We start from the raw sequence: 12,104 nt of genomic DNA, 5'->3' as shown, positions 1-12,104 counted from the left end.
AATCTTTGGCCTCCCAGTCAATTCCATATTCAAACAACTTTTAACTCAAACTTTACTCTCAGATTTTTAACAAGTTTTCCACCCACAGATTATTAATGCTTTTCCTAGTCTTTCATGTTGTACCATCAAAATCTGAAGCCGGCCTCAAAGAGATCATCAGATTAAAAAAAAAAAAAAAGAAACATAAAGTGGTTATTTCAAAATAGAACATGGGAGGTCAGAATTCAAGATTCCCTACTAGGATCATATTTTATTTCACTGCAATGAATAACTGCTATCAGTAAGAAAAATCCTACATTGGACTCTTTCATACTGTTTGGCCCCTGGCCAAAGAACCTACAAAAATGTTTTGGAGTACATGCCCTTTTTTCATACAAAGTGCCCCCACAGGAACACCAGGATAGCTGCAGTTCATTTGAGGCCTCACCTGTAGAAAGAGGCTATCACACAGACAGCCAGGACACTCACCAGTTTGCGGAGATCCTTGAGAAAGTATGATTTTTAAAAATCTGGCCTGTACTTGTTTCACCAGCCTTTTTCACTGTATAGGAAAGTGACAGCTGGTCTGCCAGCACTCATACTACCGCTCTTATCCTAGGTTTGCCATGTAATAGCTATGGCTTTGGAATCTCCCAAGTGATACTCTATAAAACTTGAAGGAATAATTATGTCTCCTAATTCCAGGCTTACAGTTTCCAAATATGGTTTACTGTTGTGCATGTGCAGATGATGCACTTGTAGACTCGCTCATTATCCCCAGCTCTGGTGTGGTGTTTCAGGAGTGCAGTATAGGGATCATATCGATTGGTATTGTAGCCACAGTGGCCACAGCGAGTACGGACCTTGGAGAAATCTCCCTCTTCTGTAGTGGAAGAGCCAGATTCCTTGGCTGTTGCTTGCTCTTCCTTCCTTCCTTCCTTCCTTCCTTCCTTCCTTCCTCCTTCCTTCCTTCCTTCCTTCCTTCCTTCCTTCCTTCCTTCCTTCCTTCCTTCCTTCCTTCCTTCCTTCCTTCCTTCCTTCCTTCCTTCCTTCCTTCCTTCCTTCCTTCCTTCCTTCCTTCCTTCCTTCCTTCCTTCCCTCCCTCCCTCCCTCCCTCCCTCCCTCCTTCCTTCCTTCCTTCCTTCCTTCCTTCCTTTCTCTCTTTCCTTTCTTTCTTTCTCTTTCTTTCTCTTTCTTTCTTCTTTCTTTCTTTTCCTTCTTTTCTTTCTCTTCTTTCTTTTTCTTTCTTTCTTTCTTTTCCTTTTCTTTCTTTCTCTTTCTTTCTTTCCTTCCTTCCTTCCTTCCTTCTTTCTTTCCTTCTTTCTTTCTTTCTTTCCCCCTCCCTCCCTCCCTCTCTCTCTCTCTCTCTCTTTCTTTCTTTCTACCGAGTTTCACTCTTGTTGTGTAGGCTGGAGTGCAATGGCATGATCTCGGCTCACCGCATGCAACCTCCGCCTCCCAGGTTCAAGCGATTCTCTGGCTTCAGCCTCCGGAGTAGCTGGGATTACAGGCATGCGCCACAACACTGGGCTAATTTTGTATTTTTAGTGGAGACAGGGTTTCTCCATGTTGGTCAGGCTGGTCTCGAACTCCTGACCTCAGGTGATTCTCTCATCTCGGCCTCCCAAAGTGCTGGGATTACAGGCGTGAGCCACCGCGTCCTGCCTCTCCACACTTCCACAAAAAATTTCTTGGCACTGTACACTCTGATGTGATGCACAAACCGTTCTTCAGATTCTGCTTCATATTGGCATGACTTACAGCGAAAGGATTTGGTCTTCGAGTTCTTGCCTTCGTCCTCTGTTCCAGGTGTTTCAGGAGGAAGATCTTTATTTGAGCTGTAAATCTCTGGAGCAGCTGATGCCTCAAATGCAGGCTGAAGTTCTACAACGCTGAGTTCCAAACGTCTCAGCCCATGAGGTTCACCTTTTATTTCAGCACTCTTTAAGTCCTTCTCTTTCTTCACTATCTGAAAAGCTGTCATCCCCAACAGGCATCAATTTTGCCATCTGTCTTTCTTCACTGACCAGGCAATCATAGCAGCTGCCATTTACTTTCCCACCGAAGGCCGCATTTGCCAGCAAGACAGGCTGAGGTGAGGTCAGTTCAGCTTTAGAGAGATCATGCAAGTCACACATGCCGTTAGGCAAGGCCATTCCAATGTTGCCATTGCCGGTAAACAGCCCTTCTCCTCCAGAAGACTGCCCATCACCTGGGTGGCCATGACTGTAATCGCAAAGCCTTCGTTCGGGCTTCTCCGGCCCCCCCGCCCCCCGAGCCCTTCCGACCATCCCCGGGCTCGCCCAACGCCCAGGGCCAGGCGCCCCGGAAGTTTGCAAACTTCATTCCCCCACGGCTCTTGGCAGGCCTCCAGCCTCAGCCCCGCCAGCTCGGGAGGTCGGGTGGCCGAACGTGGGGGTCTATCTTATTCACCACTGTATTCCCTGAAATTAGCACAATACCTGGCTTATAAAAGAGGCTTAATATATGATGAGATCAATGAAAGAATGAATAAATACAATTAATTTACAGTATTTAAAAGTTCTTGTTCATAATTGGCAAGAATTTAATCATGTTTAAAGCAGGTAAGTTTGTGTGTCTGTGTATGCTTCCTCTCTTTCGCATTCTTTAATTATTTAAGCTCTTGTTTTTCAGCGAGTCCTCATTCTCCTGCCTTATTCTGTAGTACAACTAGTACAACTCAATCACTGACATTTCATCTAATTGCAGAGTAACAGATTGTAATGGATTAAAGATTTTACAGCGCAAACATTTGGCCTGCTCAAAGGTAGGTAGGAGTAAGATAGAAGGTAAAAACATCTAATTTTAAGATTCACAAACAAGATAAAAAATATTGCTCCCAAGCATATGATGAACTCAGGAGAAAAGATTATATTTGAAAAGGTTTAAATCTATGGAAGACAGAACAAAACATTCTCCTGTGTTGCTCACATTGCTTCCCACTCAAAACCCTTTTCATTATTTCAGTAATATGAAAAAACCAGATGTAAACAAGACTGCTCTTGTCTACATCATTATTCTCATTCTCCTTTTGTTTTATATTTGTTCCCATTTCAACCCCCACTCCTCACTTTCTGCTCTGTCAGCTTATACACATGAAATCCAGGCTCTCAAATCCACTTTGCTCGGCTTTATTTAAAATTCAACTGAAAACTCTCAGTCCTTTTATTCTTTGGATAAAAAGAAAACTTAATACTTACATTGATTTCTATTAAAACAATTATATTTTTCTTGGTACTACGTGTATCAGAATTTATATCTCCTAATGAGAATTTTCCCCATAGCAAACCATTTGAGAGACCATGTAACGATGTTAATACTCAAAGCATTTAGGACAGAGTCAGAATATAAACCTCACAAGAACATCCATCTCATCACTTTCCCACAATAATTACAACTGTTTTACCCAATTCAATCATCAACTAATAGCCTATACTTGACCCTACATAGTTATGGCCATTTCAATGAAATTTACCTTTTCAAGACAAAGACAAATCATTATTGAGAACAGATAACGTATTATACACTGAGAAAGATACTTGGAGAGAGGGACTGGAATTCAAAAATATTTTAGGATACTACGGTACAACTGGAATGACTGGATATCTTTTAAAGATGACTCTCTCAAAGGTGATAGAACATTAGAATGCATATTTGTTAAATTCTAATTTGTTCAACCAATCTACTTGAAAGTATTTATTTAAGCACTTTGTGTGTTGCAGTCACAGTGCAATGTGCTGGGCCTAAGTAGATAAGCAAAACAGACAACATCCTTGCACTCTCTTAGTGGCAATATGGCAGTGTAGAGAGAAAATGGGTTTGGGAGCCAGACAGACCTGAAAAGACCAAGAGAGACTCTTTAAAGAAGATGGTGTGAGCCAGGTGCAGTGGCTCACGCGTGTAATCCCAGCACTTTGGGAGGCCGAGGCGGGTGGGTCACTTGAGGTCATGAGTTCGAGACCAGGCTGGCCAACATGGTGAAACCTCATTTCTACTAAAAATACAAAAAATAGCTGGGCATGGTGGCAGGCACCTGTAATCCCAGCTACTTGGGCGGCTGAGGCAGGAGCATCGCTTGAACCCGGGAAGCTGGGGTTGCAGTGAGCCGAGATCACACCACTGCACTCTAGCCTGGGCAATAGAGCGAGACTCAATCTCAAAAAATGGAAAGTGTAGGCTTTTAGACCTGTGTTTGAATTGTAGTTATGGCATTGTCCGTGTAAACTTGGACACATTACTTAAACTTTCCTGGGTCTCAGTTCCCTTCCTTCCCTGTTTTGTAAAACAGATTTGGTAATGCCAATTTTGAAGAATGTTATGAGATTTTTTTTGTCAGCATATAGTAGACTCTCAGTAAATGATAGCTATTATTTGTGTTTATAGGATAGGTAGAGAAGTTAATATAAGCTTTAATGAAGATGAACTTTGGAAGCTAGAGAGCCAGGCTGTGAGACCAGACCTTTGGGTGGTTATCACTGTGACGAGGAAGGCAGGCGCAGTAGGCTAAAGTATGACAATGGGAGGGAGAACAATGGAAGGTAGCCAAAGTGCATTTTGAAAATGTCCAGGATCTCTCCTCGCTTTAATTCTTGCTTCAAATTAGAGTCTAATTTATATTACTTTTCTAGGGAATTTAAAATAAAAAATATTGGATTTTTGTTTAGAAACTCTAAAGTGAGAATTTGGATTTCTACCTGTGCCTGAAAAGTCTTTTTAACCAGAAAGGCAAGCAAATGACAGTCCTACATACTAGAGAGATATTTCAAGTTATTTGCTTTTTCCTATCATGTTCTTGGAAACCACATCATGAAGTGGATAACATTTATTATACATAAGAATACAATTATAATTGGTGACAGAAATTCTAACCAAAGACTCAAACTCAAATAAACCACAGCTATGGCCCAAGATACCGTAAAAAATAAAACACATCTACACTTCTGTAGCAGTTTAAAGAGAAAGCAATATGTTCCAAGTCCCATGATATGGACACATAGATACTAGGTACACTAATATATATTATAGTTTTAATATACTATAAAATAATTCAATACTACTAAAATGTATCTACTATAAAATTGATTAACAACAAATATTCTAGGCATGATAAACTTAGATTTTATTTCTACTCTTTGAGTTCTCCCTAGAACTAATTCTTCTCCATTTTCCTCTGGATCAATTTCCATGATGTAGGCAGAGACTTACACCATAGCTTTAAGTCTTACATTTAAATAAAAGTTAAATTAAGGTAATCTATGAGCTCCATGTGCATTATGGAAACAGGATGAAAAAGAGGGTTACAAAGAGGGAGACACTGAATAAACCTTTAACAAACAAACAAAAGTTGTTGAGACAAAATCTATTATCATTTTCAAAACCATAAACAAAAACAATAACAAGGTTGATTTTGCTAAGCACCTGTACTGCCTCTATCTTTAAAGAAACATACCAAAAAACCCAGAGAGGCACTAAACTATCTTCAGCATTCAGAGCTAGGATATTTTGCTGTTTAGCTTTCAGAATACTTTAACCTTCATTTGTAAAATAAGAACACAATGACTATTAACACGGACTTTAAAAAGGGTGTTTGGGCACATTTCTTACAGTACAATAAACATCTCCATTCATTCATTCAAAAATAGTTTTTCACGCCTACTGTGTTCTTGCCTCTGTGATTACACTTGGTGAGGAACCATAGACATGGCTGCTGCCTGGATGGAGTTTCAGTCCAGTGGGGAAGATAGACAATGAACAAGTAAAGAAAAACAAGTATAACTTCCTGAAATGCTATGGATGAAAATTAACGTTTTTGTTGCATTTCTCAAATGTGATAGGTTGTGAATGAATGACCAGGAAGGTTCTTATTGGCATCCATGTTTAAAATTCCAACAATTAACTTTTTATAAGGATTTCCAATCAGGGCATTGATCGTTGGGTGGAGATTCTTGGAGAGAATAGTTGCTGTCTGATTGCTAAATGTACTTAGAAACAGCATCACTTCTTTCATGATCCTTGGGCATAAAAGATGCCATAAGGAATAATGACTTTAACTCATTCCAAGGAAGTACTAAGGAATTGACCACAGGAAGTTAAAAAACTGTTGCCATTTGATTGAATATGTATTCTTCACATGCTTTTCTGTGAAGTAAATGTTTTTCTAATTAGGCTTAAAAATGTGAAATTTTCTTGCAAAATTGATTTTCCATTAAAGCATTAAAGTAGTTTCTCTTCCCTTCTGCTTGGATACTAATTAAATTATGTTCCAACTTGTTTTAATTCTGCAATCAATTTTTTTTCCATTTGCACTGGATTACACAATCTCATTTAAAAATCACTCTACCAAATTTTACACAAAGCAGAGGTGATAGACTTATTCTCTAATGGAAACAAAACAATAAAACAGTACTGCTCAAGTCATGAGAGCTTGCAGCATATCAGGGTGGAATGTTAAAAAAAAAAGGCTTAGTTTTTTTTCTGGTGCTATCTATTCCTTATGCTGTTTTTAGAGATAACAAATATCAGTAGAAGGCATGGAGATAAAAATAAATTTTATAAATAGGAACAAAATGTTAAAATAAAAAGGGTTTAAATACTTTGATGATCTACCTGATCCTGGGGTGCAGAACTGAGACAATTTTAAAACTGGACATAAGTGAAATTTATAAGAAGGGAAAAATGGAGTCATAGCTGTTGCTTGTAATGTTTGAAATAATTAAGTCAAAATATTAAATAGATTATTCTAAAAAGATAAAGATTGGTTTCAGGTTTGACTTGTGTATACAATAAATACTTATTTTTTGAAAGATTAAAGAGAAGAAAATCTCAAAGATTCAACTTAGACAGCTTGGGGCTATACATATTGGTAGCCTTTTGCACATTGAAGAATTATACACTGATTACCAAGGATGATTTTGAAGCCATATACTGAGAAGTAAAAAAATTAAGAAACAACAGTTTTATATATAACCATCTCTAGGAACTTAGAGGATACATATTTCTGTTTTAAAGAAACAAAAATAAGAGAAAGGTTGACCTGTCTCCAAGGTCAAATTCCACCTTCATCTATTAGAAGGTTGGGAAGTGGAGGAAGAAGGTAGTCGACCATGCCTCACTGAAAAAACAAACCGGCAAGTGAACGGAAACCAGTGAGGTGGCTTTGATTGTGTAAATTTGCGGAACACGATCAAGCCAAATGGAGACCTCACCAGTGATGTTTCCACTTGGGGATAGAATCGAATAGTGGGAACGATGTGCTTTTTTTGTGGATCTTCCTGGTACAGCTTATCTCTTTCACACCACTTCCTTTTAAACATGGGCCTAGTCACTTCCAAATGAGGCTCTTACACTATCCATGTTCCTTCCCGTTTCTTTCTAAATTGCTTGCACATTATTTGGTCACTAAAATAGTACATAATCCTATAAGTTACACAATTACTTCATCATCTTATGACTTATAGTTGTCAACTTTCTGGCAACAAAACCTTACTCCATTTAATTAACATCACAGAGTTGGCTGTCAGTGGGTCTGATTTAACCTGTTTAAATCCAAGTCTCTGGCAGAACAGCTTACTATGATTAGCAGTACTGGTTCTAGATTCCAAAGCTGTTCCTTGAATTCCTTTTTCTCACTTTCTTTGATATCTTTCATCTCATTATGACATTAAAAATAATGCTTAACACTGCTAGATGAAAGCAAAACTAAAATCATGAACAAAATTGCTCATGTAAAGTGGAAAAACAATTTCTTTAAAATCATAAACTAAAGTCAATCTAAGACTTCAATTTATTAACACATTTATAATTTTCTACAATTAATGGACAGTGGCAGGAAAAGTTAGAGCAGATATCATTGAGAATATTTAATTCTTCAGATATAAAATGTAAGTGGAATCTTACTTCCTTTATAATGAAAAAGTTTCTAACTGGGTCTAGTCATCCAGAGATACTTTGTAAGCTAGACATCTGTCTTACACAGTTTTTTATAACCTATACCTTGATAAAGAGAAATAGTCTAACTGAAAACCAAAAATTTCTATTCCTGAGTAGAAATCAAAGAGGAAAGCTTCTAGAGTTTTACGAGTGTAATGATAAAATTAATATTTCCCATTAATAACTCCTACAGATACTCAGTAAGTGCAATGGTGAGAAAAAGGATGGCGAAGTAGATAAAAATAGAGAGAAAAGACACAACAAATGTGGAGATGAACACACAAAATGGGGAAGAGAACACACACACAAAATTAACCAAGAAAAAGGTACGAGAGACCTCTCACTTAGTGAACATTTACCATATGCCAGACTCTATGCTGGGTACTTCACATTCTATTCTATTTCATCGGTAAGTAAGATAAGGGGTAAATCATGTTAGGCCACTTTCTAGGTTAAAATTCTGAATGGGCAGTGTACCTAACCCCCTAGATTCTAGAGTGAAACCCGTCAGCTTGGTATTAAGTTTCAAACTCTGCTCGTACTCAAAGATTTCTGAAAGAGGAAACTTGCTCAATGGTCTACATTCCCTTAGCTCAGAAAAAAACATTTCACAATTTTTCAGAAACCCAATGGGTGTGATCTTGGATGTCACTACCACCCGATAATTATACAGGTGAAAGTAACAAGTGTGAGCCATGCACCCTGCACAGGTGGGCATTGTGAAGTACCAGTGGTTCATGTTCTCATATTCAACCAACAAGCCAACCAAACACCAGTCAATTAATAAAACCAATCAGTTAATAAACATTTGTTATGGTCCTACTTTATCACCCAAAAAATTTACACAAAGTCAACCACTTCAACAAAAAATTCAATGAAACATCCCACTACTTTGTTAAATAATTATAAACATTGTAATTGAATGATCGAATTTTTTTTTCATGAAGATGTCTGTAACATTATTAGTTCACTTATAGGAAAGAACTATCCATAAAATCATATAATTTTAAAACTCAGGATTTTTCTTGGGTATTCTTGAATATCCACAGTAGGGCTAAATCTGTCTCAATGTCTAAGAAAGGTTAGTCAACATTCTTAGATATTGAGACAGTTTATATATATATATATACATATAAAATAAGTATATATGAATATTATATACAAAAATACTTAAGCTCTGCTCTCTTTTTTGGAAAGTATAAGTATATATACTTTTTTCCAAAAAAAAAAGCAGAGTTTAACTTAAGTATTTTTGACTCATTTTGTAAAATCAAATAGCAAACAGCAATTTTAGAGTGAAAAGTTCAATTTCAGCATGGGAATTAATAGGCCTGTTCCAAAAGCTTATTTCATCATATAGGGGGTATAAAGTTCATAGCCTCAGATTGGTCACAGAAAACCTTAGGCTGAGAGGATTCCCAGGTGATGGACTTGATTGAGTTTCTCTGAAGGCCTGACCCTCTCTCTGATCTCCCTGGTGACCCCAAGAGGCCAGGGAATCCTAGGGACCTGGAGATCCTAAATGACTGAGCTGTCCGCAATCTCTTGGGTAATTACAGCCTTATGTCAGGAACTAAAGAGTGACTTGGAAAGGAATTGTTTTAGGAATTTGGAGAAGCTAAGGGTTGTTGGCTTTTCTAGTATTGGTCTACTGAAATGTTTGCAGAGAAAAATGCTGGTGCCAGGCAGGCATCGCATAATCAGATACAATTGATTATTATGAAGCTTAAATGCACTAAACATATTGAACTTCCCTTTTTAAGTCATGGAAAAGTACTGAGCTAAACTATTAAAACTGGGAATAAACAATGTGAGGAGTAGCATAAAAATGTAAGTCATTTAAAAAATGGATTTAATATCAGGCTTTGTGAATTATATTTGATGTTTGACCAATCATGCTCTCGTATCTTTAGGAGAAACAATGAACTGTCTGTGATATGCAGAAACAATCAAGGAAAAAGTACCATTTTATTTCTGTGTAATAGCTACATAACCTATGCAGAAAACACAAAATGATTGTGGAAAAATATGAGAAATAAAATAATTTTTCATTGTCATTTTAAAGCAGTAGTTTATGAGTGTGTGGGGCCTTTTGTAAGCTTTTAGAAAGAGTTCCTGTGGGCATGTGTGTTTGTTTGTGTCCAGGGTTGCTATTTCTAGATCCAGTACACAAATTTCTCTCTCTTCTTTCAGATAACACCCAGAAGACCTGTATACTTTTTAACGAGGTGGTACAATGCCCTTGACCCTATTTTACCAGCTGTCAACAACTAGAGGCCCACATCCCGGTTTGTAAAGAGTATTTCTCAATAAGTTATTATATGAGCAGCAACTGGCGAGTACAGCTTGTGATGTTAGAAATGCTAATAATTCCCTTACCTCTTCCTTCTCAGCACTTTGCAGGTCACGCCATTCCTCAGTTACATGGCCAAAATCCACTGTGTTCATAGGGACTTTAAATTCTCCAATGATGTCATGCTTAGAGAAACGATCAAAATCATACACAGCCATCACCAGGGTTTTGCCACCCAATTCCGAGTATGGTACCTAAATAAAAAGAGATGAGGATAAAATACCCAGTCACAAAAATGCTTAAAACATGTTACTTGGTCATGGTGCTTAATTTAATATTTATGTTGCATAAACAGAACAGGGAGATAATTTTGTTTTTGGTTATTTTTTAAATTGAGACTTGACAAACTGCTTGAGGCTAAAATTACTTGAGAGAAAATGGGAAATTTTAGTGATTTATTGCTTTATCTCAAAGTTCTAGAAGCTGTTAGCATTATTAATAATGGGTCCTGCTGTTAGTTATGCTATAAATCCTTAAGATTAATAAAAGAATAAACAAGCCAATTGCATTTGACTATAAGTAAGTTTTCTTATAGAATATTTTGTTGTTATTGTTGTTTTAAGTTATATTGTCAGGGTGTAACTTACTGAGGGGCAAATAACTTTTCAAATGTTCCATTAACTCTTTCAAGGCATTTAAATGCCACAGTTCAATGGAGCAATAATTTATTAAAGGCTATGCTAGGAGTCTAAAAGGATTGAAATGATATTCACAAGTGCCTCACCTACTCCCTAAAATAATTTGCTGATTGACAAGAACTGACTAGGAAATTGATGTTTTGAATATCAGAGGTGCATTATAATATGGGTTTTGAAGTTCATTCTTGGGTATGACATGCCTTAGGATGAATGGTGGCAAAAGGCCAAGAACTGATGAATTCTCCAGCTGTTCAAATATATCTGGGACAGATGCTATGGGTTGGGATGTTTATTAGTGACATTTTTAATATTCAGTGAAAGCAGTACAATCCAAGTAAGCTACACTTCAGTAACTGGGTAGAAATACCTAATTAGGAAATTGTTTAGACTTGTCTTAAAGGTTTGATCAATTTTCATACACTTCCTATTATTTTATCAGTGTAAATGGTTGTCTTATGCTTCAGCAAACATTTCTCAATTAACTCCGTATATTAAGGAGGGAAGAAAAGGAAGAATATTGGGCCATCTACATAGAAGAAATTTTAGTTTTCCAAAGAGTTTTTCTTTTGTGTCATTTATTTATCATCTGTTCGGAATCTGATTATTTTATTAAAATGATGTGATTAAAAAGTAAGCATCATACTTTTTCCATTTTAGAAGGAATGGAAAATAAACCCTTCCAAAGAGGTGACTCTCAAAGAAAGAAACAAAATACTTTAGAGTAGGGATAAACCCCTGAAAATTTTATTGTATATCTAAAATCTCTCTAGACTTTCTAATGATTGTACTCAAAGAGCAACAGTCAAAAACCTGGGCTTGGGGTCAGACAGACCTTGTACCAGATTTGGACTTTCCAACTAAAGGGCCTGGGGCACGTGATTAAACATCAGTTTATTCATCTATTAAATTGTGATAATACTGTAATAATGGCTGCTTCATGGGGCTGTTTTGGGGATGAATGAATATATGTAAAACACCTAGCACAGAAGAAGCACTTAAAAATATTTATTGTTTGAATGATTAGTAGCTCCTTCAGATAACTGTTTTGGGGAAAAGAAGATGAATTAATTTGGGGCACGTTGAGTTCCTGTTAAGTGATTTAAATCCATTGTAAAACCAGTCCTCTTTAAAGTCTTTTATACTTCCATTCCTGTATCATATTGCCTCTTGGCATTTCAAGATGA

General features: G+C 37.0%; 1 protein-coding gene and 1 pseudogene across 6 annotated transcripts in view; both read right to left on the bottom strand.

Annotated features, from left to right (window-relative positions):
* The window catches only part of SYT1 (synaptotagmin 1), a 590,207-nt gene that overhangs the window by 143,352 nt on the left and 434,751 nt on the right, over positions 1-12,104 (bottom strand). For all 6 annotated transcript variants that reach the window (XM_024256352.3, XM_054526597.2, XM_054526599.2 and 3 more), the window contains 1 exon segment: positions 10,309-10,476. In XM_024256352.3, the coding sequence (XP_024112120.2) occupies positions 10,309-10,476 (168 nt within the window).
* On the bottom strand, positions 1,147-2,203 carry LOC129049178 (RE1-silencing transcription factor-like; annotated as a pseudogene).

The sequence above is a fragment of the Pongo abelii genome, chromosome 10, assembly GCF_028885655.2.
Source record: "Pongo abelii isolate AG06213 chromosome 10, NHGRI_mPonAbe1-v2.0_pri, whole genome shotgun sequence".
Lineage (NCBI taxonomy): Eukaryota > Metazoa > Chordata > Mammalia > Primates > Hominidae > Pongo > Pongo abelii.
Note: the sequence above shows the minus strand (reverse complement) of the source record. Positions and strands in the feature narration are given on the sequence as shown.